The 18,848-nt window shown below is 39.1% G+C and overlaps 1 protein-coding gene across 7 annotated transcripts in view; it reads right to left on the reverse strand.

The window, feature by feature from the left end:
- The window catches only part of CTNND2 (catenin delta 2), a 530,492-nt gene that overhangs the window by 236,987 nt on the left and 274,657 nt on the right, over positions 1–18,848 (reverse strand). For all 7 annotated transcript variants that reach the window (XM_030485322.1, XM_030485314.1, XM_030485286.1 and 4 more), the window contains exon 8: positions 3,656–3,908. In XM_030485322.1, coding sequence (XP_030341182.1) covers positions 3,656–3,908 — 253 coding nt within the window. The remainder of the gene's footprint in view (positions 1–3,655; positions 3,909–18,848) is intronic.

The raw sequence follows: 18,848 nt of genomic DNA on the forward strand, positions 1-18,848 counted from the left end.
CACATAATTCTTGCTGTTGACTCAGCTTCTTGACAGCTTCTTTGCAGGAGAAGGTGTGTGTATATCGATGTATAATTAAAAACAGGTAAGAAGAAAATTCACAAAACAATGAAGGAAACATGTTGACTCAATCCATCAAAGCAGATGCACGGACAAGCAAAACTACTGTTACCACAAAACTTGATTGATATATATTTGACTGAAGAATGTGAAAATTATACATTTTTCACCTGCTATGCAGCAAGTGTGATTAATAAAAAAAATAGGTAATTTACATATATTTGCCAGGTTCATATTTTGGAGCAAAAATGGCAAGGCACACAGACTGACAATTTGATACCAACATTTCAATTTCTAAGGTTCCCCAGTTCCCCTAAAGTCTAGGAACAGACAAACCTTAGATAATTTGTTGGTGTCCAAATTAATCTTTCTTAAATGAAAGAAGGCTGGAAAGTATCACATGAACATATATTTCTGATACTTTAAGATACTTTAAAATACTCATGAGTTCTCTCAATCACAGTTCAGTAGGAACCAAAAGCAAGACAGTAACTAGAAAATCAATACTGCAGTCTTTCCCTCTCTCACTACACCACTTTTTCATATAAGAGATTATGGCATGAACCAGTGTATATTGCAGCCCTACTGCACATTTCTCTTCCTTTTTTGACATGAACTAAACATAAAAGAATGCTCTGAAGAATCATTCTGTAAATTATCTTTTACATTTTCCATTTGAAGAACTTAAGTTTCATTTCTGACAGGTGATAAGAGGCTTATTGCTTTTTTAAATAAGAAAGCCTCAGACTCTCCATCAGTAAAGATGTACATAGTTTTTACTACTGTTACATGAGCTCATATCAGCTAACAGTCTACATGCGTAAATTAAAATTTATCCCCTACCACAAACTTGATAAAAAATGGCTGGATACTTCATGAAAACAGTTTTTGTCCTAAGCTTTAAATTAATGAACATTAAACTGCATTTTATGACAGCTGGGTGATGCAGAACAGATGTTGAGCTAAAATTTCATTTGCCAAATATCAGCTCAGAATACGTATGGGAAACTGGAGTATTAGCAATCCAAACTACATAGTGAAAACAATGGAAAAAAATTGTCAACTACATCAGTGCCTGCCAACCATTTTCTGGGACTTTAGATGGAAATTTCGCCTGAAATGAAGAGTCCAGAAAATAATGTTCAGTTTTAGGCATGCTAATTACTTACTGGGATGAGTACGTTCTCTTCTGCGTATCTATTTCTCATCTTGAGCTGATTGACATTGCAAACGCTAATCAAACCCCTGCAATTAGGATGCTTTTGTCTTGCAGATTTTCCTCTGCCAGTGAGCCTTTGTTTGGACCTCTGGTTGAACAGGTAGGCTCAGTGTCTGAAAATGATGCCTGTCATTCCCCTTCACGATTCATGTCAGTCACAAAACACCCCAACCAACCAGCCAAACAAAGCAGCAGTAGGTCTGTAAGGAAACTCAAACCTTATCAGTTGATAAAGTCCATTCGCTGACCAACATGTTAATTTTCTTCTTGCTGTGGAAGGTATAAATGATAACCCTTTGAGGAATACAGTGAAACTTAATACAGCCCTGAAAGTCTCTCTTGTATTTGGGCCATGTTTTTCTTTTCCTGATTATAACTCTCATGTACTACCCTAAGTAATTTCTCTCCTTCCATAATATTTTTCCAAACACCTGGAAAGTCTTTCTGTCACCTCCTTTCCACACTTGTCATTTATCCATGTTTTTGTAACCTTTCCATAGAAATCAAGATGTTAGAACTCTCCTGATTGCTTTTGTTGCTTTTCACCAAACTCCTTCCAATTTTCCAATGTCCTTCCAATCGCTTAATAGTCAACAACTGCTGTACGCCATGGATAGTTACACAAACCAGTCTGCCTACGTGGGCTATAGCTACTTTACCTACAGAAATCAATACTCATGAATGCACAAATGGTATCACAGGTTGAGAGGGAACCAAAAAGCAAGTAAGTGAAAAATTTGCAAAAGGAAACCTTCTTTTACGTATCCTGTACATTAACACTTGTGAAGTGACAGTAAAGCATCTGAACAGAGATGGCTTTCCTTAAAAGGATATTGTATCTAGGACCTGTAGAGATACTGTAAATATGTCCTTCCTGTCTCAAGGGAATAGTGCCTTCAACATCACGCTGCTTCTCCTAAAAACCTCTCAGGTAGATTACAGTCATTTCTCCTCTAGTTTACGGCACTCCTAATGTAGTTTTCTTTATGTCTGACCATGAGACAATTACAAAGCAAAGCTCCTTCTATATGAGCTTTTATATTCTGGAATACAATAATATCAAAATACCAAGGTTTCATAAAAAAGACTTGTTTCCCTCTGGTTACCAATGTTTGCTCTAGGGCAGGGGAAAGAAGGGTATGAATTCAAGTCATATTTTTTCAAATTTCTGAACAAAAAGCCAAGGGGGGGGGGGGCGGAGTTGAAGACAGAAGTTTTCTCAACAAGTAAAACTCTGTAATGCCATAAGTAGCTGCAAGCAGAGTGTTTCTGATGCGCCATAAAATTTAGCTGCTGTTGTGTTCCCAGCTGGAGAGACAGAAAGGACCGCTATAATGCTAAACAAGCGGAGAGATCAGGTTGTGAATGTTTCGGGTTTTTTTTAATGCAGGGAAAGAAGTCTTGTCAAATTGTTGCTTGAACACCTCCAGAAATTTTGTTGGGGGCAAATTTTTGGGCTCTTCTATCGCTACATTACATTTAGCAAAAGAAGCAAAAAAAAAAAACAAACCAAAAAAACCCAATTAAAAAACCCCCAAACCACACCATCTACCACAGAAAAACCTCGTATAAATTAACACTTTCCACAAGTTTAATTTAAAGTTACCAAAGACACTTACTTTCTTTTCCATTAGAAAATGGAACAAAAATCACTAAATGCATTATCATGGAAGTCAAAGAAAAGTCTCAAAAATCTGCCTGCTTGGAGTTTTTTCCTTGCACCTTCCCATGGTATATGAGGAAGGTCATGCCTCACAGCAACATTAAAAGTTGCACTATATATTTCAAAAGCATGCACATTAACAACCATTTCTGCAAAGCTATAATATATACATTCTGTTACCATGGACTGGCATTGGAAGCCTGCACAACACACAGGGTGAAGCATAAGCCCGATTACGTGATCAGGTTTCCACTTTGCTCAGTCTCATTGCCCAATACCAGAATATACTTTTCTGCTGCTTTTATGAATATTAACTGCAGACAAACCAAGAACTCGTACAACTTCTGCCCAAAAAGCAACTTGAAAATTCAATCCACAATGGTTACAGAGTCAAAAGAGTCATAGCACTCCTATTTTCACAGAAAATTACTTTTCATAAGCTTTTGAGGGGTGGTGCTACTGAAAGCAGGCTAAACACATATATTCTAGAGCATACCTATCATTTTATTTCACAGAAGAGCTCAGGAGAGCCTTCCAAGGGAAAGCATTAGGACAAAGCTGTTATGCAAACGAAATCTTTCATGTTCTGTCACGGGGTTGTTTGTTTGGGTTTTTTTTTTTGATATTCAACAGCAGAAATACACAAAGCAAATTACAATTACAAACCTCCGCACGAGCAAGAAACAGTAGTAGACAATGAAGGTTTCACCCACCTGGGATCTTTCTGAATGCTATCAATGGAAGGTGACCTAGCCAAGGTCCCTTCAGGTGGGATGGCTGGCCCAGATTTGCTGTATGGTGATTCAACAGAAGGACAATACTGCAGCTGTCGGTAGGGGTCTGCGTAATTGGAGGCTGGGCCGGCCGCATAGCTGGCCCTCTGGAAGGTCGCTGTTGCGTTCTGTGTGCCGTGTTGACTGCCTGTGCGCTGTAAGGGTACGGAGTCGACACCAGGGGAAGATGGGGCTACGACAGGAAAGTAGGGACAAAGTAAAAAATTGAGGACCTGTTCACAGAAATGGTTAACCAGGTCTAGGCAGAGGAGAAAAAAACCAAAACACACACATATAAAACAGGGGTTCAAAAAAAATGAGAAAAAAAAAGAACAAGCAACATTGTAATTTTCAAAACCATTGAAGTAAATAACCATCAAACGAATTTCTAAATGACATGCCACTTCTGGACTAGAAGACCTTTACACCAGTTAAGTAGACTGTAGCAGTGCTTTTCTCTGGGGGTTTTAACTGTACTAACCTGAAATGAAAGAAGTGCAGAAGCAGCATGGGAACAGTCAAGCTAACACTCACAACCACCACTGAGTGAGGCTTTTGCAGCCCTTACAGGGGTGGAAGTCAGTCAGATCCATCAAGAGAGCCCAAACTGAAATGGATAGCTCCATAGCAGAAGAAAGAGGCAGCCGTAGCCATCCCAGATTTGTAGTCGTGGTATGCATAAAGCAGGTAAAACCAGACAGCTGCTACTAAGAGTGGCTGTGTATGCTTCGTTGACCCATCTTCTGCATATTTCATCTTAAGTAAGGCTTAGGGGACTGCTACTGCTAACTCAGTCTGAAAAAGAGCTAAGCACAAGGTGATCACGTAGATGTCTTAATGCACGCCAGCAACGGCTGTGCTCACACACCACAGCTCAAGATTAATGCATTAGCAGTTTTGAGTGGCTAAACCAATAGATTTAAACTGACTTAATGCTTTTGCAACTCAAAAGTCTTATTAATCTCTCTTGTAGCCCATTATCTTTCTGTTGCAGCACCATGTACTGGAGATCCAGTCTGCCTTCTGATTCTTATTAAGCATGCAATATTTTTTAACCTAAGTCCAGTTAACAGCAAATGGATTATCACTGCACAGGCCAGAGGACCAACAGCCACATGATCTTTGCCCTGGAAACAAATACAAATTAAGTGCTGGCTCTGCTCAGAAGGAAATTCAGACTGTTTGAAGCGGCACGTGAATTCATGGTGGCTCCCATTTCCCCCTGTCCCAAGACAAGAAGAATACTTTTGCCAAGAGAAGCGGGCTCAGGTCCATGACTATTTTTAGCTTGGTCAAATTCATATGCTAATCTGTAGGCAAAACCACATATTCGAAAGACAGGTTTGCATAATAGATTTCCCACTCATTTCTCATTAACATGCACATTTACATTTTAAGAAAATATTTAATATATTATAGGTCCATGAAAAGGACTTTAAGCATTTTCTCAAAGTGACTCTCAAAGTCAGCAAATGAAATACAGTGAGCTTTAAATACAATTACAGCAGTTCTGTCCGACCTAGTACTTGTCAAAGTTACAACACCTGAAAATCTTAAATTTGTATGAAATGTTTGCCTTATTTTTATTTTTTCTTATGGTTCTGAAGTATATATTTTACAAAATAAATATAATCTTATAGATCTGTTACAAACACAGATAAATAGGATCACCCACTTATCTATTGCCCTGAAAGCATTCAAGGATAGGCTGTATGGGGCTTTGAGCAACCTGGTCTAGTGGAAGGTGTCACTGACCACAGCAGGGGGGGTTGGAACCAGATGATCTTTAAGGTCCCTTCCAACCCAAACCAGTCTATGATTACATTAACTTAGATATATAACAATGCTTTACAAGTATTGTTTTTGTTTAATTGCTAGTATATATTTCCTTGAGAAATGAGTAGTAAGACACATACAGACCTTTACATAAAACTGCATCAGTTAAAATGCAATAACATTATTAGCATACTGAAACATCCCATGCACAAATCATGCTAAATCCAGTGTTAGGAAGACACAAGCAAAACATCACATTTTAACAGAGAATACACACAGTTCAAAACCAAAATTTGGTGCCTTGTGAGAAAAAGAGTAAAAAAACAAGTTAGAGAAAATACTGGAAATATTTTCAAATGAAAAAGCAAAAATGTAATTGTATACTGATATAGCATACTCTTAAGCACTGTCACTTCACAGAGTATGCTGCTGGCTTTTGACACATTATACGGGGGATTGCAAAAGACCCTACAACACTAATACTGATGAAAACAAGAACGTCATTGTGATGTAGATTGCATTCTTTTCCCTTTCTCTCCTTTGCAAGACAGTTCAATGGGAATAGTGTTTGTTTTAAAATTATTTGAAAACTTCTCTATTCTCTCCTTTGTCTTGTTATCAAAATAAGTATTTATATGAACTGAAACTAGCTGTCACCCTAACACCTACGTGCTTTTTCGAGTCACTCTGATTCGCTTCTCAAATTATCTTTCTAGCAGACTGTTACTTCCTTTTGAATTTTACCACAATGAACACAGAAGTGTCATAGTCAGAATATGAGAATGAGACAAATCTATGACTTAAACATTCACAAATAAGCTTGTTTGGCCAGTGTTACCCAGATCAACTAAAAGCAAAACAAAAAGCTTTAGAGTAGCTTCTACATCCAACTTGACTACAGCCACCTTCATGGACTGTAAAAGAGTCAAGCTTTAGCAGACATTTGCACACAGTAAGTTTAATGTAAAACTGAAGCAGACCCATCTCGTACCAATATGTTACTTGCTTAAACAAATCCTTCTGGCAGCCAGAATTACTAACTGAAGCGTGGCTCTTCTCGCTATGGCTAACTTTGTCTCTTAAGATCTCCCTTCTATCTAGCTATTGGAACAGCAAAGCCATAGTGATTATTCGACATCTATTAAAATAAATATATTCAGAAGACCATTTGCCTCACCCAGCAACATTAAATCTCCAGTGAGCACAGGGGTATCCAGAAGGCACACAGCCGTTGTGGACCAGAAAACATTCATGTACCAGCAAAGTTTGGAGATGGCCATGCAACCTTTCTATGTGTTTTTAACTTGAAGACACTTACCCTTTTCTCTTTCATATCCGACCTCCTCTTAAGTTCAAGGCAGCTACACCTTGCCTAGAATCAGGTCAGCGTGGGTAAGACGCAATATTACTCTGACAAGGATCAGGGTTTTGTCCCAGCAAAGGAAAAGGGAGGCGGGACGGAGTTGTAACAGAAGTGCTGTTTCTGGAGAAATGAACTGCTTTCACCTCTCCCAGAACCAGCCACCAGCCCACACTTCCCAGGATCTGGCCTGGCTGAAGCAGGATCACTGTTACCCTGGCTCTACAGCAGACTATTCTGCCTCTGCATACAGGTAAAACCAAAAGTCATAACCAGACTATGAAGAAGCAGGTCAAGTTTTGTGGACACTTGACTCGTTGCTGATTTAACAAGAAGCTTGGAGGTAAAGGTGTCTACAAGACTAGACCTGCTTCTGGTCTTCAAAAGTCCCCAAACTGATCAAGATTAAAACCAAAGAAACAAAGGCCTCAAAACTTTACTTCTCCTGTATCTTGCTTTACCATCCATGACAACGTGGTTTTTAATAGTGACTGCTGCCCCCACTTTTTAAAAACTTAGATGGAAATTCAGTGGTTGATGTCAGTTAAGTTTCTCAAGTTCTTACAAATCTTTGTCAAAGAGAAAGAAAAGTCCCTGCTAACTACAATGAAAACCTTCCAAAGACCTGATGTATGCCCTGATTATGGTTCTCTTGATTGCAGAAATAACATATAGAAAAAACAGCATTTATACTTTTCTACAGCTGTTGCATAGTCTTAACAAAGATAGAGCAACTTTTAGATTAATGCTGAAAATTTAGGTGTATCGCTAAATATGCTCACAGGCTCATGATGAGATACTCAGAAATTCACTTTCAGATTTTGTAACTTCTTTTCAAATCTGTGACATCTCTAGAAACAACCAACAAAACCTCAAAAGAAAGAACATGTTGATTTAGGCAGGAATACTACTGCGCCGTAGCTGAGTATCTTAGGGAGACCAAATTCACACAAAGAACTGCTAAGTTGTTCAGGCTTTCTATAAGTCAGCGGGCATTTTTCCCTCTTAACATACGTAGGATCAGACCTTCAGAAAGGATCAACTCGTTTATGAGACTTATCTTGCTACACTTGCTGAAAATTACTTTGCTGGTGCTGCTGTTTCATTTGTGTGTATTACCTTGTAAAATTTACCTTGTAAAATTTTCCTCTTATTATTCTATATTAGACATTCGGTTCCTGTGTTAACCTTCTCCTTGTGCCTTTCATACAGGTTTCACAATTCTTTACTTTTTTATGTCTTTCTTTTTTCTTCACTGATTTGCATCCGCAGTTGATTCTTAGTCTCAGGTGAAAGTTGAAAATTGGATCCCTATAAGATGTTCTTCCAATGCAATGTATGTTCACCATCCCTCCATGAGTTCATAGATCTTAATATTGTAAGATACAAATATAGTGCATTCTGTTGGCAGCAAATATATAGGAAGATTTATAAAACAAATACCTTTCCCATCTAATACACCATAAAAATAACTCCATGCATTCTCTGTCAATTAGGAAATAGAATTCATCAAGTTTGGGGATATAAACACTTTTTATCTCTAAATTTTGAGTGTTTTAGAGCATGCACCAGCTTTTTTGCAACAGCAGTTTAACAAAATAGTGTATAATCAAGGTAGGAGCAAATCGCAATCCAAAGTAACAAGCACATGCAGTCAAGTTTAACACTGTTCAAGATGTATGCTAATACATAAATTTTCTTAGCAGTTACTTTCTTTTAGCAGCACTTTTCCACACTGGAAGTGTAACATTTTTGAGAAATACATGATTGGGGGAACCTGAAAATGTTTACCAAAAGGGGAAAAAAACCAACCCCAAACCATAATTGATATTAACAATTATCTATAAGTTACGATTTTAGGAAGGCACTATCATGTCTTCTGTTCAAAGTACACATGCACAAGGAATTTCATATTTTAAACACGAAAATTGAGAGCAGAACAAAAAACTCCAAACACTACAGGATTTCAAGATACAATGCTCCCATTTATATTTAAAATATAGGATCTTATGCAAATATCAACACCACAGAAGTCCTTTGTAGCTTGACAACTTTGCTACATAACTTCTTGTCAAAACACGAAAAAATGGAGTCAAAACTACAACTTCCTATTCCTCTTGTTTTCCACTTTCTCCTTCCTCACTTCTCCACACTCTTTTATTTTGTCTTATTTAGTTGTAATCAAAAATCCAGTGTCCAGATTCTCAGCCAGAGGAAAATAAAAAGAACCTGTAAGCAAATCTTCTCTTGCACCCTCACAGGATGGGCTCTTCCCCATCCAGCCACCCTTTTAGGGCTTCCAGGATCACATCAAACTCCACACAGTTTTTTGGAAAAGACTCGTTCCCTCTGTTACTTCTGTGTCCTCTCCCTCTCTCAGGGATTTCTAGCTGTGCTTCGAAGACTCAGCTAGCCTTGTTCCCCCTAATTCTTTCTGCTGGCTCCAGCTTTCTCCAAATGCTCATGTTTTGCATATGTTGAGGCAACTACAACCTCTTTCCCTCCAGCCAGCTTTACCATGCTCAGCTCAGTATCTTCAACAGCCTAGTATGGCAAATGACCAGTCTCCCTGCTGTAACAGGTATGTCTTTTTAAGGGAATAAAGGCGAATACAGGTGAAATGCAAGCAAACAAAATAATTAGATACTGCACAGCATGGTACTTAGCAAAAAAGATCTCTTTTCCACCCACCAATGTGTTAGGCACAATTTCCTCACTTACTGATTATACCTGGCTATCACACCTACTTGTGATCAGGGTGTCTACATGCTGTTGCAAGCGTGTATTTGGTAATATTTTTATCATCATATGCTTCCATGACATGGTAAAGAGGAAGCCTTTTTATCAAGGCAACATCCATTTCTCTTCCAGATGGCATCGCAGGAGATTTATGTGTTCATAGTTCCTCATCCCACCTTCAAAGCCAGAGGTAGCTATTTAGCTCCTATGCTATTACTTCTCAGACACCTACTCCCTCCATCTCTGAATTAGTTAACAGGTTCATTCCTACATCCAGCAGCTGCAGAGCACTAAGCCTAATGAAGACCATAAACATAGTGAAAGCAATTGTGTGCCCCAGTAATAAATCATTACCATTTGCTATTTGATTCTTTCAAAAAAAATCTTAAAATCATCTCATGATCATTGATGCATTTATATGCCACTTCTGTGGGAGAACAGCTCTTTGATTCTTAGAAATCAAGCAAATATCACTTGTGCTCTGCATATTGTCATGTTCAATAAATCCTCTTCCAATGCAAAACCTGAAAATCTTTGAAGACTGAAGAACCAAAGTTGCTACTGCACTGATGTATCCTTTCATTTTGACTTTTTAAGAGCATTCATTAGATTTGACACTAATTGTTACAATAAGGCTGAATGTTCCTTTGCTTAGAAAATGATATTTTTCCATAATGCAGAAGGAATCAGTAGAAGAAAATGCTGCTTCCTCAGTTTCTGAGCTATTCTTCTGCCTACAGGGGAATGTGGTCACTTTGAAGGCTCCTTGTGTCAATATTGTTCTGCTTCACTTTGCACATTCTCACATTGTCTGTGTCTACGTTTCCTTGTCGTGCGTATTTCTTGTTTAAAATACATACCTTTTTCCTTTTATTGAACAGTTCCATTGGGGGAAGACATGTAACTGCCACTGCCTAGCCCTCAGCATATGGAACAACTTTCTTAATCACCAATTTAGACTTGGCATTTCTTTATTAGTAATTACTTTATTTATGGGTTTAAGTATGCAATTAGCGTACTGGGATCAGTCTGAAATTACCTACTTCCATTAGTGTTAGCAACGGAAGCAAATACATACATTATAAATAAAGTAATCTGTACGGATTTTTGTACCTCTGAAGTAAATTTTAATGAAGAAGTAGGTAGACAAGTAATTCAGTGAGCAGCAATGGTGACAGAGTTTGTATCTTAGAAATTTGTATTTCAGTTAAATAGATGCCAGAGATGAACGATGTTCAATCAAAGCTTATTTGCAGCTCTGCTTTATGCAACTTCAGTGAAATCTGAAATCAAAATTTGAACAGTCTCTCTTCCACAGCCCGGTCTGTTACAAGGCTTCGCTGCTATGCCCAACCTCACATCCCTGCACCCACAACTTTCTCAAATTCTACATCCTTCTTTCCCTTCCCCATCAGTTGCCAAAGTTATGACGTGTCCATCCCGGTAATGCAGCCTGTATCTCAAAAGCATATATAACTAAATCATCATTTTGAAATACATGTAGTCTGAGGGAACACCAAGGTTTTATGCAGATATTAGGATTCCCTAAGCAACTACATATTTGCAATTATTTCAGATTCCCAGCTTTCTTGACTCTAGGCAAGAGTGACTTCCTTTCTTCTTTACAATCAAACAGGGCAGAAGTCATGTTTTTCAAGTGTTCACTATTAAAAAATATAATACTTCTTTCCACCTCCAGGAACTGACTGCATTTTAAGTCTGTCAGATTCTAATCTCCACTAATACATGCAACTTCCATTCTCAGACTCAGCTTCTAGCGTGTTTCAGTGATGCTGCTCTGCACAAAAGAAAAAGGTGCGTCCACAAAACGTGGTAATTGGATGCCAACTTTGGCTGCTAAAGGTGTTACGCCAAGATCTTTTTTCAGATTGTCTCGTCTCTCTGAGTTGCAACCCCCAATTTGGGAAGAACATGCAGTTGACTCATTTGTTACATGAGCATTAAACATGGAAAGTAACAACTGCCAACGTCCTTAAAATCAACTGCCCTTTCAGAACTTCATCATGCCAGTTTCCTCACTAGAGATAAAATTAATCCCTGAGCAAGAGCACTATACAATACATGCACATCACCTTCCTCCTCCTTGCAGACTTCACATTGGGCGTGTGGGACATAAAGACCATAATGGTTATAAAACCTGATCACAGACCATACAACTGCGCACAGACCAGCCTACTGCAACTAAATTTTTGTTTTCACTCCGAATTCACTTTCTCTTGAAATCCCTCTGTTAAAAGTTTCCTGTCCAGCTGGCCAACATAAAACACATGGACAAAAGTCACAATCATAATTAAAAGAATACATATTATGAGACAATAACAGATTAACAGCCTGCACTGGCTCATGCTACAGCCATCAAGTACATGGATGTCTTATTCAGATTTTGACTTCTCCCTATTTAATACGCTATAATCCTAAGTAACTGAAAGGCTAATAACTGCAATTTTTTAGAACAGCTTACTAAGCTTCAGCTATTTTAATTAACAGTTTCCACTCTGGAGTAGACAGTTACTTTACTATTAAGTTAAACACTTCTGCACTGCATTGCCAGACCATGTGATATGTGCACCTTAAACTAACTTCTGCAAATGATGCTTTGAAAGTTGCAGGACCCATTAGAGTAAACCCAAACTTCTTTGAACACTTTCTGTACTTTTAAAAACAACAACCCTAAATGTAAACTGCTGAAATTAGAGTAGAAGAGACCACCTCTAAAAGTAGACAGTTTTATATTAAAAAATAAAAATAAAAAAATACAGTTTGAGAAACAACCAAACAAAAATTAACGGGCTGGTGATTTTTTAAAAAGTGCCTTTAAATATAATGCTGCAGAAAGAATGATCCCCTAACAAAAGTATTAGTCATCTTGAAGACATTACTGGGTAGCTACCCCTGGCACAGCACTGTGGCTTTATTCAGCAAAGATTTACAGGAAGATTTATGAAAGGTGTTTGAATTGCTTCTGTATGACAACCTGTATTTTGACACAACACTGAAGTAAATAAAACGGACATAGTCCTGCACCACTAACGCCTAATGTGATGAGGCTTTAACCTGAGACTTCACCTGTACAGTAAATAGATGATAAATACACAGTTTCTGGCACACGGCAGACACTGTATTTTCTCAATAGTGGCAGATGAGATTTACGGCGTATGTACTTCCCTGACCAAGATTTTATGATCACACTTCTCCTTCAATAGGTAGAAAGTGTCAAGGGACATGTGAGAAGCGTTCAGACATGCTCCAAGTCATCCTTCTATTGAAAAAGGAAAACGGAAGAATTAGAAAATGCAGAGGACAAAACACAAGCCCCTGGAGGTATCCTGTTCATGGGACACAGGAAGAACGTTGTGGATACTGACCATTTTAAAAGCTCTCTGTTCTGAGCAATGGTGAAATCTCAGGTGTCTTTAGATAGTACAGTTCCTCTATGTAACTCAACCATGGACTCAATACTTTGAAGCAATGAATATATATTTGGAGAAATGCTTCTCCACTATAAGGGGGATATTGCTCGCAGATTACAAATGTGGTTCTGCAGGTTTTTCACCTGCCACTTCCCTCCCTCTCTCACTGCTCTTTGTCCACAGCTTTACAGCGACCACTGGATACCAGTGAAGTTGAAAACAGTGTCTTCTATTATACTCCTGCCAAAATTTTCATAGGAAGGAAGTAAAATTAAAAAAAAAAAAAATTTCTTGGAGAAGATGCCACTGTACCTGAAAAAAGAATGACCTAAAAACATATATGCAATAACACAGATAAGGCTGTATCAGACACCCTGGATCTGTTGAATGAAATGGGATTATGACTTGGCACTGCTTTGAGGTGATTTGTTATTCACTATGCAGATCACTAAGGTATTTTCTGCTCAATTTACTTTGTACTGAAGATTTGTTCCCTACTTGTTTCCTATAATTCTCTCTCCCAAAGCAATGTTATCAAGTGGATGTCAGTTAGGAATACAGGTCTATTATCACAACTTTGCCAAACTGATAAGCAGTGGTAGGAATAATTTTTCTTTTTAATTTCCCTGAAAACATTATGTCTTATAGCCAGAACTCAATACTGTGTGATTTACCAGTATGATCCTCAATTAATCTGCAGCTGTGGCATCACAGTACAGTGACAAAACAGAAAAAACCAAACCTGTCCCCTAACCAGGAAAAAAACCCACAACCTAAGCAGAAAGAAGCAATTTGGTATTTATAACCTAACTATATTGCACTTTAGGACTGAACAACAACTAAATAAACGTTTGAGAAGCAGTATAACTGACGAAGGGTTTAATCCAAAGGGGGGCAAGTCAAAGCTGTTTCTTATGTTGCTCCTCCTTTCTGCCTGAAGTGACAACTTTAAAAACAAATAAAAATATATTTGAAACCAAGGCTCCCTTTTTACTGTCAAATGAAGTATTTTAATACAGGAATTAGCATGTAACAGGTAATTCCTCATTAGTAGCTAGAGGCTGCTCTGAAACCGAAGTAAAACTGTACCAACTTACTCATTGATGCTCAATATAAGAATCTGAAAACTCCTAACTGCATGTATATAGGAAACTTTTTTTTTTCCCTTTAGCCCCCTTGAAATTCCTTTTCTTCATTAATCTGAAGGCTACAGAATTACAAGTGATACATCTGACGACCTAAATTCCAGTTCCATGTTGAGAAGCAATACTAACACAACGTGAGAAAGGATGAGAGAGCTGCAGGGCAACTAGGATATAAACTGCTCTGTGGATCCTGCTACTAGTGATGTACAAGGCTTGAACTCAGAGGTGAAGTTAGGTGGTTTGGACAGCTTGCAGCAGAAAGCTGTGAACCCTCTATATGGGACTCATCATGATATTAAAATTGGAGTTCCACAACGTCATTTTTACATAGTCTAATTTCAACCTAAGAACGCCGAGTTATTTTTCTACTTTTTTTCTTTGTTAGCATGTTGAAGTCACAGAAAACTCCAGCGTTCTGAAATGGCTGAAGAGAACAACTTACCAAGGGACTGCTTGTTACAAGGTATTGTAAATGGCTATCAATAATATCTCCCAAAGTTTAAAAAAAAAAAAAAAAAAAAAAAAATCAAAAAATCTCCTTATTTCATTCAGGTATCATCTGAATACTGAGTACCAAGTGCAAGGTCCTACACCTGGGTCGGAGCAATCCCAAGCGCAGCTACAGGCTAGGCAGAGAATGGATTGATAGCAGCCCTGAGGAGAAAGACTTGGGGGTGTTGGTTGACGAGAAGCTTAACATGAGCCGGCAGTGTGCGCTTGCAGCCCAGAAAGCCAACCGTATCCTGGGCTGCATCAAAAGCAGCGTGACGAGCAGGTCAAAGGAGGTGATCCTGGCCCTCTACTCTGCTCTTGTGAGACCTCACTTGGAGTACTGTGTGCAGACCTGGGGCCTCCAACATAAGGAGGATGTGGACCTGCTTGAGCAAGTCCAGAGGAGGCCACGAAAATGATCCAAGGGCTGAAGCACCTCTCCTATGATAGAAAACAGGCTGAGAGATTTGGGCTTGTTCAGACTGGAGAAGAGAAGGCTCTGGGAAGACCCTGTAACAGCCTTTCAACACTTCATGGGACTTATAAGAAAGATGGGGACAAAGTTTTTAGTAGGGCCTGTAGTGACAGGACAAGGTGGAATGGTTTTAAACTGAAAGAGGGGAGATTCAGACTAGATATAAGGAAGAAATTTTTTACTGTGAGGGTAGTTAGATAGTGGCACAGGTTGCCCAGAGAGGTGGTAGATGCCCCATCCCTGAAAACATTCAAGGCCAGGTTGGATCGGTCTCTGAGCAATGTGATCTACTTGAAGATGTCCCTGCCCATGGCAGGGGGATTGGACTAGATGATCTTTGGAGATCCCTTCCAACCCAAACCATTCTATTATTCTATTATAAACTACTTCATAACCATTAAAAACCAAAAACCTTAAAAGGTTAAAATGTTAAAACGCTTAAAAAAATAGTCGAAGAACAGCATCTGCAAAAGCAGGCACAGAAAACCACTACCACTTCGTGATGCCACATAGCTGCAATAAAGTAGGCTTAATTATTCTTGAAAGAAGAAAATCACTCTATAGGATATGGATGTCTACCTTTTTTCATATGGTAATTGAAACATTGGAAAATTGGCTCACTATGAAAATCTGTTTACCTTGAAATAATGACTTCTAAAAATATCAATCATATCCAATAGTTCATTATATATGAAGACAAATATTTGCAGTCTTGTGAAGATGATGTATTTTGGCTCAATTCATGTATCCTTTGTAGCTTTGTGCTCCTTTTGCAAGGGGCAACAAAACAGCTAAGTAATGAGAATGAAGGAAAGCCTAAGCTGTACCAGCATAAAAAACATGCAGCAAATCAAGTATGTGGGCATGTGGAAGCAGTACTAAGTAGTCCATGCAACACCTTTCTCCATCCTTGATGTAAAAATCTCAATATAAAACAAAAGATAAATGAAAAAGGAATGACTTGCACCTACTGAGCAGTTACTGTTCCCACAGACCACTGTCTCTCTTGCTGGCAAGGCAGAGCCATCTGGCAGTAGAGCAGCACACCCTCCTGGAGCAAAGTGAGGTCTCTGCCCCACAGTGGAGGCAGCAGAGGGAGGGCAGGGCAGAGGCAAGGAGCTGGTGGCTGGTGCAGCTTTCCAGCAGCAACTCCGCACTGGACTTCTGTCTACCACATCGAGATGGAAATTCAAATGGGTTGGGTGTGCGGCTGACTTTCCTACCAGGAAGGATTCTCCAGGGTGCGTGGGAGAATCACACATGAACCTGGCACTGAGAACAGGAAGCAGTGGGACACTGAAGCGCTGGGACTAACCTGCTTCCCTTGTGCAATGCAAACAAGGAGAAGAGATCAGAGCCATGTGAGCACCCACAAGCAACAAACCTAGCAACCTCCCCTCCCTGCCAAAAATGAAACTCAAACAAACCAACAGTGCAATCAATTTAGTATGGGATGTTTCTGTCTGGGATGGCAGAAAGAGGGGTTTTTGCTTCTCCCTCTCCTTTAGGTCCTGAATAAAGACCTGATCCTCACCATAGGCACCTCATAAGATGGAACAGGGAGGCAGAAGAGAGAAACAGCCCAGCCAAGTTGCGAGAAAGCCACCAGCTCAGTGACAAGAGAAGGAACACCAGTTTTCCTTGCAAATCTTCCTTTCAGACACTGCTTAATCTCCAGGACAGCAAAAGTTCAGGCCAAGTGCAGCAGGGGTGAAGCAGCAAACACTGACAAGGCCACCTCGTTCTTCAAGGCTTTCTTCAAGGCTGTCAAGGTTCTCTTAGCTGAGAACCTTGGAGAGATGCGTACATCCTCTTTATGCATACATACTCTTAGAGAGAATTTTGGTGAGATGCGTACATCCTTCAAAGAGCTGAAGAGGACAGGCTCACTTTTGGTTCATCCTTGCCACTTGCATGAGGTTGGGGAAAAAGATACTCTCCTTCAGCCCCTGAAACCAGTGGGTCTTAGAGCATGAACAGGTCTTGAAGTCTAATGTCCACAGCCCACCAGCACTTTTAAGCAGCAGGACTTATTTAATCTGACAGAGTCCCAGTTTGTAGAGAGTTCAGAATAGGCACAGACCTCACATTTACCACCCCTCCCTCCCAGACTGCTGAGGACAGCACTCTTTCAAGGCTTTTAATAACTTTGTTTGCAAATCACATCTTTTTTACAGAAGAGGGCTCATCTCTTTCACTGTGGGACCATGATGAAAGTGAGTGCCATTAAGAGCTTCCAAGAGTGCTGCCAGCCTTCAGAAGGCAATGGCAACCAGGCCCACAGACCCCGCCGCTGCCAAAGCCATGCTCCTCTGCTGCAGGGTGGCAGTGACTGCCCAGGACCTGAGCAGCAAAGCTGCTTTTTCCTCAGGGAAGCTATGGAAATCCCAGGCTTGCAAAACAACGATTTTGCCTGCTTTGATTTGTTTCATGTTTAACGTGAATTAAGCGCCAATAACTAAAGACTAAATCCCTAATCCAAACTTCTAATTCCGCAAATGAGCGAACGATCGCCAATTCTCTGTCCCACTCTGGCTGAAAGGCAATCCTTCGCCCCTCTTAAATAACAGCCCTCTTCAAATTCTAGTGGTGTTCATGTAAATGTCCCACCAAATAAGCTCCTATTATTAACTAGGATTTAAATTAATAATGCAAAGCCTCTAGGTGTATAAAGGAAAATAAGTAATGCACCTGCCTGGACAAAAGTTATTACTGTTATTTATCTGGGTTACAAATATAAGTTGCTATTCAGTAAGTAAATTAATTTATTTTTATCGTGTCTGAGTACTTCCTCCAAGCACATCTTTTGTGGATTCCCGTTTCAAAAGTAGAATTTCATGTTTATTGCTACTTTTAGTGCAGAAGTTTGGGCTGGTACTTTATATATGACAGGAAGAATTACCCTTTGAAGACCAAAAGGGATTGTTAAGTAAAAGCTACCAACCAAAAAAGCCTATGCAGCTACCGCTGTCAACTTTGAAAGATTATTTTTATCTTAAGACAGCATGACAGTAACACACCCAGTTATAATTTAAACCACAAAGTGATGAAAAATTCATTCTGCCCCTATCTAAAGTTGTGCTAGTAAGGGAGATATTCAGTAAGCTCCTACTATTTTGTACCTTCTGCAATATGTAGCCTTTAGTGCAGAGCTATCATTATGCATTTCACTCCAGTGAAATAAAAGGGGAAAAAAAAACCCCCACGAAAAAACTTCAAACACCAAACCCAAGTTAATAGAACAAACTTAATTTAGTTTACCCCGTAGACAAATTTTAGCTTATTGAATTCTGCTCATTGTATGATGATTCACCTAGAGAATGAAAAACTCCGAGTGGGCTATATCCTTAGTTGTATAAACATTCCTGAATATAATAAGTATTTAAGAGCTCACGACAGATAAAAAGGTGATGTCTACATTAAAAAAAGCTTTCATTCTGAGTTACTTGATCTTCAAAATTAAGTGAAAATTTCACCTTCAGGAAGAATGTTCTCTTAAAAATAAAACAAAACCAGAGAAGTAAATGGCTTGCAAGTATAACTAGCATAAGTTTTGTTTTGAATAGGCAACGTGAACTGCAGAGAAAAAAAAAAGAATCCAGGCTTTGGACAAAGTCCTTAAACTAAATTTGCCTTCCCCTTTTTTTTTTCCCCCATCAGATGTGGAAAAGTGTGCACCATCTTCATGATTAAAGGTACTGATGTAATAGACAGA

The sequence above is a fragment of the Strigops habroptila genome, chromosome 1, assembly GCF_004027225.2.
Source record: "Strigops habroptila isolate Jane chromosome 1, bStrHab1.2.pri, whole genome shotgun sequence".
Classification (NCBI taxonomy): domain Eukaryota; kingdom Metazoa; phylum Chordata; class Aves; order Psittaciformes; family Psittacidae; genus Strigops; species Strigops habroptila.